The 14,460-nt window shown below is 51.0% G+C and overlaps 1 protein-coding gene across 1 annotated transcript in view; it reads right to left on the bottom strand.

The window, feature by feature from the left end:
* The window catches only part of Itga11 (integrin subunit alpha 11), a 92,703-nt gene that overhangs the window by 21,139 nt on the left and 57,104 nt on the right, over nt 1-14,460 (bottom strand). The window contains exons 11-16 of the mRNA XM_051156624.1: nt 8,944-9,088; nt 8,180-8,328; nt 5,595-5,735; nt 5,139-5,342; nt 3,240-3,370; nt 488-654 (exon numbers count right to left, since the gene is read on the bottom strand). Of these exons, the coding sequence (XP_051012581.1) occupies nt 488-654; nt 3,240-3,370; nt 5,139-5,342; nt 5,595-5,735; nt 8,180-8,328; nt 8,944-9,088 (937 nt within the window). The remainder of the gene's footprint in view (nt 1-487; nt 655-3,239; nt 3,371-5,138; nt 5,343-5,594; nt 5,736-8,179; nt 8,329-8,943; nt 9,089-14,460) is intronic.

The raw sequence follows: 14,460 nt of genomic DNA, 5'->3' as shown, positions 1-14,460 counted from the left end.
ACTACCTGTGGTCTATATTGCACCAGTCACTTCCAGGCTGCCTGGTCCAGGGAGTGGGTGCCTGAATCCAGTCTGACGTAAAAGGAGAGGACCCATCCCAAGCTCATGGCCCTGCTGGGTGGCAACTGTGGCCCACGTGCCTAGCCTCTGGTCCCCAGCTCCCCATTGCTGGCTTCAGCTTGGCTCTCTGAGTCTGGCTGACTCTTGGCCTTTTCTCTGTAGTGTACTGTCTGCCTTTCTCATCCCGCTCAAAACACAAACAAGGGATGTTCCTCTGTCCCTGGCCTTTCCCATCAGCTCTGCCCACTACCACTCTTGTCCTGCCAGGAATCCCTTGGAAGGAGAGCATCAGAGTAGAATCCAGCAGGCATCAAAGGTGCCTCTGGATGTGGCCTGGTACTTAGCACCCGTTTGGGGAGAACTAGAACAATCACAAAGCCCACAGAGAGATTGGAGCTCAGCTGACGGCCCAAGGAGGCTGGTTTACCGACGGTTGCTGTTTGGAAGTGGGGTGCCAGGAAGATAGGCACGAAGCAGAGGAAGGCAGCCAGACAGGTGGCGTCTCTGCCATTGCGCTTGCAGTCCTTGTGGAAGATGTTGATCTTGGATGGCTCAAAGTGGAGGCTGGCGTTGATCTGAACCACGGGGCGGGCCCTGGAAATAAAAGGCAGGTGAGCCGGGGCAGGGCTGGAGTTCTGACTGCCTGTCTGGGACGCTGGGGTAGAGGTACAGACCCAGATGAGAATGGACTCTGTAAAATCCCCTTAGAGGGTGTGGTGTATGGGACAGAGAAAGTTCCGGAAGCTACAGGATTGATTGGCCAATGAGAGCTGGTGGATGGGGCTCAGCAGCTTCAGGGCTCTGGGGCAGCCTGTTCGTCTTTTCCTCAGGGTTGCTCCTGCTGAAGACTATTGACTTCCCTTTACCTTTCATATCAGGTCCAAGATATATTTAAAGCAGCCAGAAAGAGGGAGGCTAGGAGGATGGCTCAGGGGTTAAGACTGGCTGCACTTTCAGAGGACCTGGGTCTGAATTCCCAGTACCAGCATATGTAGCAGCCCACAACCGCTTGGAACTACTGTTCCAGGGGATCTGACACCCTCTCCTGGCCTTTATGGGCAACTGTCTGCACATGCAGATAAAACATTCATGAAGTAAAAATTAAAGAGAAGAAAGGAAGTGTTGAGAGCTGGACCCATCCGGAGCTTGCTCAGAGGCTTTTAGCAAAGTGCAGAAGGAGCATAGCTCTGTGGCCTTGCCAAAGCCAGGCTGGGACTGAGGCCGGAGCTTGAAGGAGTTAGGGTTTCGGTTCTTGGGAACTTGGCTTTTCCCTCTGAAGAGGCTGGAGTTACCAGTCCTGAGGATGCTATGGGCACTGATGCGCTTGAGATACCATGCGTACCCTGTGTGCATCATTGCTTGGTTAGCTTCCTGCTGAGTCCATCCCCTTGTGTGACTGTTTCTGCTGACTCTGTCCCATTTCTCCCCTGAACACACTGTGCCTCTAAGTAAGCTTGCTTCATATTAAGACACAGCTTGTGCAAGACTGCCTGGTCCCAAACTTATCTGTTTCCTCATCTTCTCATGCCCTGCCTCTCTCTCTCAGGACCCATCACTGAAAAACAACCTGTTGGCCCAGGTCAGGAAGGAACAGTTGAGCAAAGCAAAGGAAAAAAAAAAAAAAAAAAAAAAAAAAAAAGGAAAGGAAAAGAAAACCCATGCCAGGTGTAGAGGGTAGAGTGCTTGCCCAGCACACATGAAGACATGAAGCTCTGGGTTTGATTCCCAGTACCTCATACACAAGGTGTGACGGAGAGATGGAGCTGGGCAGACCAGAAGTTCAAAGTCATCCTCAGCTTCACAGGGAGTTAATATACAACAAACAAACAAACAAACAAAAAAGAAATCCCAGGCTAAGGCTGTACCCTAGGTCACACTAAAGTGAGGGAGACAAGAGCGAGCTCTAAAGTGTCTCTCAAGTGTTAATTGCATGCACCACTACCTCCTGCAGATACCTTGCTGTACCACAGATCTGCATGCAGTCAGTTGGCACAGACTCTAATGAGCCCTGGAGTGAGGCTGAGTGGTTGGTTCATGGAGCACAATTGAGGGGAAAAGACTGCAAGTTCAACAGGAAGCTGAGAGTGTCAGTGTTAAGATGATGGAAAGTTGGCTGAGTTTTTTTTCTTCAAATTAAAAAAAAAAAGATTTATTTATTTTTATGTATACAGTGATCTACCTGCATGTACACCTGCAGGCCAGAAGAGGGCATTAGATATCATTATAGATGGTTGTGAGCCACCATATGGTTGCCGGGAATTGAACTCAAAACCTCTGGAAGAGCAGTTCATGCTCTTGACCTCTGAGCCATCTCTCTAGCCCTCTTCTTCAAATTTTAAGTTAATGCAAAAACCTAAATGATGAAGTTGATCTCATCAGCACATACTTAAAAAGCTCCAGCCAGCTGGGCATGGTAGAATGCCTTTTATCTTAGCAGAGACAAGTAGATTTCTGTGAGTTCTAGGCCAGCCTGGTCTACACAGCGAGTTTCATGGTAACCAGGTCTATATTCTTTTTCTTTTTTTTCAAGATTTATTTATTTATTATTATGTATACAATGTTCTGTCTGCATGCACACCTGCAGGCCAGGAGAGGGCATCAGATTACATTACAGACATTACAGATGGTTGTGAACTACCATGTGGTTCCTGGGAATCGAACTCAGGACCTTTGGAAGAGCAGGCAGCACTCTTAACCACTGAGCCATCTCTCCAGCCCAAGGTCTATATTCTTAAAGTAGCAGTGCACAAGAAAATACACAGGCTTTTCTAAAACACTGATGTGGAGTCACACACAAAAAGGAGATGAGGTCAGGGGGGCTGGAAGAAAGAAAACCCTATATTCCACATCTATTCTCTGGCACTGGAGGGGAGGAAAAATGCCTTTGGGAAGGGGTCCCCTGCGATGCTCCCTCTAAGTAGCCAGGAGTGGAAGAGATGCTGCAGGGACCAGAACATAGGAAAAATTCTGGGGCTGGGGGCAGAAAGTAGTCTCCAGTCCTAAGACTTTACTAAGAATAGATTAGGGCTCCCAGAACACAAGGGCTGGGAGAGGCTCAGGGTTCATTTTAATGACAGTAGTTAGAACCAAGAGGCAAGACCCTGAAGCAGAACTTTGACACACTCTATTCAGGTAGCCCTCAGGAGAACCCTCCGGTTAGGGGAAGCAGGGGAACCCACCATAGAACCACCGCGTTGCCCAGGGCGCCCACTGCTAGATCCACGAGCCCGTCCTCATTGAGGTCCAGTTGTCCGTGGATACTGCAGCCGAAATGCTGCAGACCGGGAGCCAGTTCTGAGGCTGCGATTCTCTGCAGGGAGAGGAGAGAAAAAGTTTGTGTACTGTGAGCCCAGGTTAGCTCTAGGAGGGACAGAGTCAACCTGAGCTCTGAGAACCTGCTGGCAAGGCAGCTGGCAAACTCCTACCTTTAAAGTCACTGCTTTAGGTGAAAATATGATGTCTCCGAATATTCCTCAACAAGGTTTGGTGGCTCACATTTACAATCCCAGTACTTGAGAGGTGGAAATAGGACCATGAGTTCAAGACCAGCATGGGCTACACAGCAAGACCTTGCCTCGAAAAACCAAGGGCTTGACGGTGTAGCTAAGTGGTAGAGTGCTTGCCTGGAAGGCACAAGGCCCTAACTTTGATCCTCATTACCATAAAAAATAAAATAAAGTACTTGTTCAATGTCCATGTGTGCCACCTGACAGATAACAAACCCACTGGCATCTCTAACCCTGGTTATTAGACTATTTCGCTAATAAAGTGTGCAGGCAAATTCTCTAGATGAGACAAAATTCTTTAGATCATTAGCTCACAACTGTAGTTACCTGCACTGGGCTCTATTAGCGATCAGGCAGGGGAGGGGCACGAGGAGGGGGAGGCTATCCTCTACTGTTGCACTTTTATCTATTGATAGATTTTGGGAGAGAGAGACTCATTGTGGACTCACTGCAGAACCACCAGGCTCTAACATGTAGCTCCCACGGTCATGCAGATGGCTCTGGTTAATCTTAGCGGTGCTTCTCAAAACAAAATGAGCAGACATGTATGTGTGAGAGGTGTGTGTGTGTGTGTGCGCGCGTGCGTGTGTGTGCATGCGTGTGTCTCTATGTGTGTCTGCATGTGTGTGTGCATGTCTGTGTGTGTGTGTGTGTGTGTGTCTGTGTGTGTGTTTGTCTGTGTAGTGGACAGAGGTTGTAGGTGGATCTCTGTGAGTTTGAGGCCAGCAAGGGCCACAAGGTCAATCTGAAAAAAAATAAAAAAATAAAAATAAATAAATAAAAAGAAAGGAAAAAGAAAATAGTGTTGGAGGGACCGCTTAGTGAGTAAGAGTTCTTGTAGCTCTTACAGGGGACCCAGGCTTGATTCCCAGCACTGACGTGGCAGTTCACAACCGTTTCTAACTTCAGTTGTAGGGAGCCTGTCACCTTCTTTTGACTTCCATGGTATACCGTACATACGTGCAGGCATCGTTAATACATAAAATAAATAAATCTTAAAAAAAAAAAAAAAAAGAGAGACACGAGGTGCCCTTGCAGAGGAGCTGGGTTTGGTTCCGTGTGCCCCAGTGTCAACTCACAATGGCCCATCACTCCAGTTTCAGGGGCTCCAGTGCTCTTTCCTGGCCTCCTTGGGCACTGCAAACACACTTGTGCAGGCAAAACATCCATACACATAAAATAAAATATAATTCTTTTTAAAAAGCGAAAGTTATGGTGGGTGAGAGGCTGAGATGTGATAGGTTTATTTGTAGTAAAAATGGAACCCTGGCGGGAGCTTTCTACCTCAGGGTTCCCGCTGGGGTGACGGTGCTGGGTGCCTGGGATTTTCATTGGACTTTTGAGAGGATGGAATGTATTCCTATACATAGGATGGGACATGGATATACAGTGTGCCCACGTCTGTATTTCTATTTGAGGTTGGCACAGCAAGGACGGACAGGATCCTTCCTGCAGGACTGCATAAAAGGAGACTGAACCACAGGAGTGCCCGGTGCCGCACAGACGCCCCCCCCCCCCCCCCCCCCCCCCCCCCCCGCTTTCTGCTCTACCCGGCCTCCACAGAGACCCCACCTGCATGGGCTTCCTCACGATGCTGCTTTGGAAGCCATGGAAGACGTAGATGGCCCCTCTGTGGCTGTCTTCCAGAGGGGCTCCCACCACCACGTCATTGTAGGAATCCTGGTTGAGGTCTTGAACCGAGGCGATGCACGACCCGAACCGGGCGTTCTGGTAGCTGTGGGAATCCTTCAGAGTGCCGTTATAAACAAACCGGTTCTGCAAAACCAGGCCGGGAAGAGGCTCGTGAGGCTGGGTACAGGCTCTGAGATCTTGACTCCCTCTGCCTCCACTCAGAGACCCTCCGGTGACAAGAGTGGAGGTCAGGGCAGAGAGGCGCCTGTCTCTCCCAGTTGGCTCCAGCAGGTGGTGCTGGCCATCCTGGAACCCTGGGAGGTTTCCTTGAGGTTGACCAAGTCAGAACAGGACTGATGCCCTGCACAGCTGCCCGGCCCCTCCTGACCACAGTACCTGTCTCAGGTTGTACACGTACACCTTGCCTCGCTCTCGACCCTCACTGAAGTACATGGGGGCGCCCACCAGCAGGACATCTGTCACTCTGTCGTCATTGATGTCCACCGAGGTGATCTCACTCCCAAAGTAGGAGCCTATCTGCGGCACACGGATGGGAGAGGGATGGAGCTGGGTCACCAGGTTTTTTGATTTTTTTTCCCCCTTTGGCTTTATTTTCAATAGAGGGTTTCTCTGTGTAGCTTTGGCTATCCTGGACTCACTTTATAGACCAGGCTGGCCTCGAACTCACAATGACCCACCAGCCTCTGTCTCCTGAGTGCTAGGATTAAATGCCCGGCTCAGAAGTCTATTCTTTTTTTAAAAAAATATTTATTTATTTATTATGTATACAGTGCTCTGCCTGCATGTACACCTGCCCGCCAGAAGAGAGCACCAGATCTCATTATGGATGGTTGTGAGCCACCATGTGGTTGGTGGGAGTTGAACTCAGGACCTTTGGAAGAGCAGCCAGTGCTCTTAACCTCTGAGCCATCTCTCCAGCCCCAAAAGTCTATTCTTAAGTCTGAAAACTTTAACGCTAGCTGTGGATTCCGCTCAGTTGGTAGAGTGCTTGCCTAGGATGCTGAAGGCCCAGGTCTGAATTTCAGCACCGCATAAACCAGGTGTGGTGGTGCATGGGGGCAGGAGGATCCGGAGGATCCGGAGTTCAAGGCCATCCTCAGGTGTATAGTGAGTTTAAGGCCATCCTGGGCTACATTAGATCCTGTCTCAAAACCAAGCCAAAACAAAACAACTTTAAGGAGGAAGATACAAATACAGACAGACAGAAGGGAAAAGGAATAATGAGCTTTGGCTGTGGCGGGGAAGAGAGAGAGGGAGGGAGGGAGGGAGGGAGGGAGAGAGAGAGAGAGAGAGAGAGAGAGGTGTCTCCAGAAAGTAGCTATAGGGCAGACAGGAAACGTCAGTGAAATCTGTGAATCTGTGGCTTCAGCTGTGTGGGACACAATAATCCACATGGAATCGACTTAGCTTTGCTGCCTTCAACACTATGATCCCTTATTTGGAGCCGGGCAGGAAAGAGTCATTAATTACCAGTGAGTTCCCTGCAGCTCCCAGGTCTGGCCTTGTCTCCTTAAGGAGCTGGCCCTGAGTGGGCTAGAGCGGGTTGGAGCCGGGTGGGGCTGGGTGGGGCTGGATGGGGCTGGGTGGGAAGGTTGGGGATGGGGCTAAGGGGATGGAGGGGGGTTAGAGTGAAGGTGGGTGGTGGAATGGAGTGGAGCAGGATGGAGGCGGGGGTGGGGCAGAGTTTGCCAATGTGATCACAAGGAGGCGTACTAGTGACCCATTGGCCTGGAAGAGGAGTGGCAGAATTGTGACTCTCTGTAGTTAGTGTTGAGGTTGAAATGAGAGGAGTGTGTCCGCTGGTGACAGGCTATGGGCAGGAGGAGATGTAGGACGAGCCTGTCCTCAGGCTCCAAGTAATGAGGGAAGGCAAGTCAGGACCTGGGTGGGGCTTAGCTTGGGTCCAGGGTACCAGGGGATGCTGTCAGTGAGGAGATGCCCAGGTCCAAGGTACCAGGGGATGCTGTCAGTGAGGAGATGCCCAGGTCCAAGGTAACAGAGGATGCTGTCAGTGAGGAGATGCCAAGGCCTGGTCTAGGGGCTGCTAGGGAGTCAAGAGGTGACATAATGCAAGATCCTGAGTTCTTAACCTGATCTGCTCAGGAACCTGCTCTCAGGTTTCAGAGAAACGGTGCTGCTTCCCAGGACTGCAGCTTCCTTGGCTGCTGCCCTGATTAATTTTGTTCCTGCCACCAGGGCTCACCCACCAGAGCCTTTTTTATATTGGCATCATAACCATCCAGCACAGCCTACCACACAGTCTGGTGTTAGCCACATGCCAAATGAGACAGTGGCATCTGCAGTAAGCTTTACTTCCAGGAAAAGGAAGGAAGCTGGTGTCCCTGTGGGTCTCACTGTGGGGGGAAGGGATGACACAAACAAAGCAGCTCTTAACTGTCCTTTCAGGGTACCCCAGGAACAGCAGAATCCCAGGTCAGGCAGCTCCACACACATGCAGCCTATATCCTCTATTCCAGTGCACACAAGGCAGGGGCTGATGGGACTGGGTAGCAGCAGCAGAGGTCACCTAGTCCTCTAGAGGCAAGCAGTCTATAAGATGGAGGGAAGAAATTACCTGATGTAGTTCAGGAATCAGCCTGATTTTGAGGGGAGGGGACAGTGCAGGTTCTATGGCTATTTAGGGTGGTAACTGCTTTTGCAGGCACCTTCAGCCACAGAGAGAATTGCATGTGTGCCCCCTACATGACGGATGTGTGTGTGCGCGCGCGCATGCGCATGTGGATGTGGGACCTTCTTGCTGAGAGGGAAAAGCCCCTCTACTCATCCTTCCTAGGTCAGGCCATAATCTTCGCCCACACCCTGCCCTCTGCAGCCTGTCCTCTGCAGCCTGTCCTCTGCAGCCTGTCCTCTGCAGCCTGTCCTCTGCAGCTTGCCCTCTGCAGCCTGTCCTCTGCAGCCTGCCCTCTGCAGCCTGCCCTCTGCAGCCTGCCCTCCATTACCTGCTCGCCCCGAAGAGCCTGGTGGATGGTGAGGCTCCGGTTGTTGTGCATGGTGAAAAGAATGACTTTGCCCGTATGGTTGAACCTGGGAGCTCCGGCCACATACACTCGCCCCTGCTTGGAGGACACGACTGATGTCACCGTGTACCCTGCAGAAGGAAGAACCAGGCTGGTCTCTGGTGCTAGGTGCTCAGTAGGCCTTACCAGGTTTTGACATGGGCCTCAACCAGGCCTGAAGAGTGAGTTCTGTTTCCCTTGTGCACAAGGATAAATAAAAAGAGCTTGGAGGCGTGGCTCAGTGGGGGCGTGTGATTGACCTGTGAAGGCCCTGTGCAATACACACACACACACACACACATGTGTTTATGTATATATATGTGTGTATGTATGCATATACATATATATATATTTATATATGTATGTATAAAGAATTATTTAATAAAAGGAAGAGTAGGTATTGACCAGACTTGCATTTTGCCCTAGGGGAGGCAGGCCCAGTGTGATGTAGCTCCAGCCCAGGCCTGAGCCTTTAAGGACCCTGACAACTGACGGAGAGCCTAGAAGCTTCCACTGAAGCCTGCTTATGCTATGGGAACTGTCTGTCATTTATTCTATGTCTTCAGAAGCTGGCATGGGATGTGGGCTGCAGCTAGGGGAAGCCACCCTTGTAGCTAGGCCTGGAATGGTCAATAGGCACAGATGTGCCCCCTGGATGTGGGGGCTCTCCTCACCCTCCTCGCCAGCCCCCCTCCCATGGGCCTCACCTAGGTATGCAGCGTGGTTCTTCAGTTCCTCGGGGAACTCCTTAAGGTAGGACTCACGGTGAGGAATCACCTTGCCTGCACTTGTCTCCTTCAGCACAGCCCCGTTCCAGTCATAGGCTCCTACGGCTCCCAGCAGGGTCCCATCCTGGCACCAGGAGAGAACACGGCATCAGACCCTGTTTCTAGAGACCGCTTACCGAAGACACCCCGAGGGTCTTACAACCTTTGAGGTACCACTAGCAACCCTGGGTACTTTTGCCAGAGGTGATGACATAGAAACCCAGCTTCCAACTGGGGCTCTTGCCATATCAACAAGCCTCAGAGAGACTGTTGCGCCTCATCCCATCCTAAGCACGAAATGGGTCAAGCTGATCTCTGGGGCACGGATTTAAAAACAGAAAAAGGAACATTCTAGAAATAAAACCCAAACCCAGGACAAACTCTCCGCATTTCCTTGGGCTTTTAAACTGTCTTTTGTTACCTATCGACCCCCATACTCTTTCAAGCTTTGCTGTCCACAGGTGACCTCCTCTATAGTGACCAAGCAAAGCCCCCCCCCCCCCAAGTCAGAGTGAAGGCCGAGGTTCACTTTCTAGGAACTGACAGCTGTTTGGTAGAGTGGAAGCAGAGTGGATCAAGCCGGGTTGGGCAGATAAGCCAGGGCCATGAGTTTGCTTCCTCACTGGAGGGTGTCTTGCCCTACCCGTTATCTGGTTATTTCTTGAGAAAAGGGTCCCTGTACCCTCCCCATGCCTACTGTGTACAACCCTCATGACTAGCAGTCACAGGAAAGCAGCAACAAGCCCTGGACATCAGAGCCCCCTCCACTTGAGAGATCGGGGGCAGGGGCAGGGGCAGGGGCAGGGCCAGCTACTTTGTATCTTAACTTTGGGCTTTCATTTTCTTTTACTAAAAGGGCTTCTTCTTGTTTAAGGGTCCGGGAAGATGGCTCAGGCAGTAAAGTGATTGCTTTGCAAGCCCAAGGACCTGCGTTCAGTCCTTAGGGCTTGTGTGAAAAAGAGCTGAGCGTGGTGGCATGTGCCACAGGCTCAGCGATGGGGAGGCAGAAGCAGGTGGGTGGGTGGTCCAGGCTTCCTGACCAGCCAGCCTAGCCTACTTCGTGAGCTCCAGGCTAGTGGCAGACTCTGCCTCAAAACCAAAAACCAAACCAAACAAACAAACACACACAAAAAAATGTGGACATCCATCTGGAGCTGCTCTCTGGCTTCACTGTACACAGGGTGTGGCTCAGCTGGTAGAGCCTGGCATGCACAAAGCCCCATGTTCCACCCTCAGCACCTTATAAAATGGGCACTTTGGTGCATGCCTGTAATTCCAGCACTATGGAGGTGGAAGCAGAGCAATCTAAAACCAGTTTATCCTTGGCTACATAGTGACTTTGAGGCTAGCCTGGACTCTATGAAATCACCCCCCCCCCACATGCATGCGTGTGTATGTACATGTGTGTATGCGTGTATGCGTGTATGCGTGCACTCTTGCGCTAGGGATATAACTCTGGTCCTGATTTGTGCTAGGCAAGCACTCTGCCAGCAGCAGGTAAGGCCCCTACCCACCCCACCACCTCACCCCACAGCCCTCCATGAGCCAAGCTGGTGGCTGGGTTCAAAGTTTGCTTGCCATTTTAAAGCGGCAAGTTGATCTTGCACAGCAGTTGAAAAGTCCCGTTCTCTGGAGGGAGAACTTCCTCTGTGGAATGCTATTGAGACTATAAATAAGCTGTCCTGGGGAGAGCTTGCCCTGGCTCAGCCAAGTTCAAAGTCAGGCTTTCTTCTTTTTTTTTTTTAATATTTATTTTTTTTTTATTAATTTATTGAAATTACATCTCGATTGTTAGCCCTTCCCCTGTTTCCTCCCATTCTTCCCTCTCTCCCATTTCTCCCCTTCTCTCCTCCCCTATGTCTGTGACTGAAGGAGACCTCCTCCCCCTATATATGCTCTCAAAAGTCAGGCTTTCTAATTAGCTCCCTGCTCCACGCAGCTGGAAAGCACCGACAGTGGGCAAGAGCCAAGGCTGAGGTCCGGAACTCAAATTCCTGTCATCCATGGCCGCTGCCAACATTCCTCTCTTCTGGAGCACTTTCTCATTCAGTCCCATGGGAGCCCGCAGGGGCCTTGTGATGGGGCAGATTGTTCCTTATCTGAACTTGAGGTTCAGAGACAGGCAGCAGCTTTCCCAAAGCCACACAGCAAGTCAGAGGCAGGGTTGAGTCTTTAGCCAGGGGGTGGGTGAGGCAGAGAGGAAAGTCTCCACTGGTTTCCCAAAGCTCAGTGTGGCCTCTGTTTCTGGTTTCCTACCTGGGCCCCTTGGAGAGGAGGGCCTTCCTTTGTTTCTGTCTCTTTGCTGAGTTCAACTTTGTGGCTGTGTGCTAGACTCCTTGGCTTCTGGAGACTTTTGAAGAGGTGCTTGTGCCTTTGCTGACAGTGGGGACCTCTGGTGTGCTGGGAAAGGCCAGCTCCACCCAGCGCTTGATTCTGTTGAGAGGCCCTTTCCGCTCTCCATGAGCGGAGTTTGAGAACTACCTTAGACCTCAGGAGCAAGGAGCAAGGAGCAAGGGAGCCCCCATCTTACCTATGCCATGGTACCCTGGCTACAGAGTTCTCAATGGAAGACCTTTCCCCAAATGGCCTTATTGGGGACAGGTGTACTAGGAAGGTCATCCAAACAAATCTCCCTGCATTACAGCCTTTTCCCAGATGAGGGGCCTCCAGACTTCCCAAATCTGATGAAAAAAAATAAGTCTAGAAGATCCACTGGCAAAGGGCCAGCATTTAGGTTGGGGATGCCAGGCATGTGGCCCAGCTAGGAAGTGACAGCGAGTCAGTCATCTGGGGAAGACTGGCATCTGGTGCCCCATGTTTCTTCCTTGGCTTGTTGGGATCCCCTGATTTATGGGCCCTCTTAGCCACCCTAGATTTATGGGGCCACTGAGCTTCCATGACACAGCCCCATGTGTCTCCACTTAGGTGGCCTTAACTGTAAGGACCATTCCAGAGAATGTAAAGGCGCCTGGCTCTTGACGGAGGGTGGCTCTGTCCCCCAGGGTGACAACCTGGCAGTATCTGGAAACATTCTTGGCCATCTTAGTTCAGGGTGGGGGTAGGGTGTTACTGCAGGGGTCAAAGGGTGCTCCTCCCATAGAACCCTGGGTAGGAAGAATTCTCTAGGACCTCCCACAAGTGGGTGTCAACTGTTTATAATTTTCTAGGCCTTCCTCCAAGAGCTTGAAGTCCTAGACTTGAGTCTAGTCTCCATCTGGATGTGGGGATGCCATCTGGAAGTTTCCTGGCATACCCATGCAGTTAGGTTCCCTAGCTGTCAGGGGCTTAGTTTACCACTCATTAGGGCTACTGTAATTCCTGGTGGGTGGCCTCGACATTCTTTTCCAAACCTAACACAGAGCAGCCTGGCTGACCCTCAAGACCTGGTACCCAGTCCCTATAGCAACCTGGCTGACTCTGAGAGCAGAGGCACTGGCTTCCTGGGACAGGATGGTTTGCAATCATGACATCAGCGGCCCTGGCTCTGGAAAACCCTCTTCTCTAAAATAGAAACCCCACAGCTGGGCCAGGGCCTGGCAGCCCACCATAGCACCATTCCTCTAGATTTAGAAGGTTTGCTTTTTTATAATTCTAGAGTCTCAGGTTCAGATGTATCGATCCTCTCTTTACACACCTGTCAGGTGATTGACACAAAAACAAGACCCAGGCAGTCAGGGGTGATAGAGGATATGGAGTTCCCTCTGAATTGGGGAGCAGAAATTTGGGGAGCATATGTATGGACTTCACAGGGCAGTCATGACTGACTGACTCATCAAAGAACAGGCCGGGGCTCTGAGATCCTGACAATCCCTGCCCACCGCCTCCCCTCCATGTGGCTGGGATACCCACGGGTCCCGCAGGCACTGACCATGCAGCAAGGTCTCTGCTAGGGCTCAGTCTGAGCTCCCTGAGTCTTCAAGACACATCTTAGCCTCTATTTCTTTTTGTGCCCCCTCTGGCTCTTAGGAACATATAGGCACAGTATTAGAGAGAGGAGTATGAACTTACTAGTTCAGAGGCTTCCTCCACAGTCAGGGGACTGACTGCTGTCCCCTAAAATGGCACCTTAGCTCTCACCCACAGTGTCTGACAACACAGGATGGTACACTGCCATGATAGGCACTGGATGCACATGCCTGGCACGTGCATACACATAGTCTTAACCGGAGCTTCAGGGATGGCTTCCTGGGCTTGTTCAGGGTTTCCCAGGAGACAGCCGTGCTTCTTTCCATCCTGCTGTTTTGATAGTTCTCAAGCTGACTTTGGATGGCAAGAGTCATTTCTGATTGCTTTTGGCACTTCAGCTGCTTTTAATCAATGGCCCTCCACATTTCATGCAGTTGCATTTTCTTGCTGTGCTGCTTTCCCCTCTGCCCTTTTCTGTGTGGTGGGTGCATCATGTGGGTATGCAGGAGTGCATGCATGTGTCTGTGCATGTGCATTTGGAGGCCAGAGAAGGATATCCAGTGTATTCCTCTGCCATGCACTGCCTTGAGGCAGGGCTCGCTCACTGACCTGGAAGTCTATCATTTTGGCTAGGAATGCTGACTAGTGACCTCTTGTGACCTACCTACCTCTCTTTCCCAGTGCTGTAGTTACACACATATGCAGCCATGCCTAGCTTTTTTTTTTTTTTCTGAGCCAGGGTTTTCTCTGTGTAGCCTTCACTGTCCTGGTCTTGCTTTGTAGACCAGGCTGGTCTCTAACTCACAGGGATCTGCCTGCCTCTGCCTCCTAAGTGCTGGGATTAAAGGTGTGCACCACCACTGCCTGGCCCATGCCTGCCTTTTTAAATGGTGTTGGTCCTCACTCTTGTCCTGTCTCCATGGACAGCACAACAGGGGACTGGCTGCCTGACCTCACGCAAATATAAGTTCCTATCTCCCGGGGTATGGGAGGGGTCAGCTACACCCCAGCGCCTCCTGTATCCTAGTAGCAAGAAGGCACTAAAAAGACTGGTGGATCCAGCCACCTGAAGACCTCAAAGTGCTCTCTTGAGCATGAAGTGAGGTGCAGGGACCTCTGGGAAAAGTGCTGCACACCTGGTCGGGGCTGCTTGGACAATGCGACAATCACACTCTCATCTTGTCGCATTCAGAGCACTGGACTTGACAGTGTACAGATACGGCCTGGAAAAATCTGAGCATAAGCTGCATTTCCCAGAATCTTGCTCGCTGCTTGTTGTGTACAAGAGCCCCCCTTTTCAATCTGGGCTATCTGACTCAGACACCCTGGGAGTCCCTCTCTTGGAGCAGCTGCTGGCCACAGGAGGAAGGGCTCACACAGTCCTTTATCACTTCGCTTTAGGCTCAGCTTGCCTAACCTTGCTGTGAATCCATTCTTTACATGCAAGATGTGGGAGCCCTGCCCTACTCACATCATAGAAGGTTTCAGAGGATGTGGTGGGATGACAGAGGGCCTGCAGGCCTCTTTTGGAAAATCATATAGTGCCAGCCT

The sequence above is a fragment of the Acomys russatus genome, chromosome 14 (assembly GCF_903995435.1).
Source record: "Acomys russatus chromosome 14, mAcoRus1.1, whole genome shotgun sequence".
NCBI lineage: Eukaryota > Metazoa > Chordata > Mammalia > Rodentia > Muridae > Acomys > Acomys russatus.
This window is presented reverse-complemented; position numbering and strand designations above follow the sequence as displayed.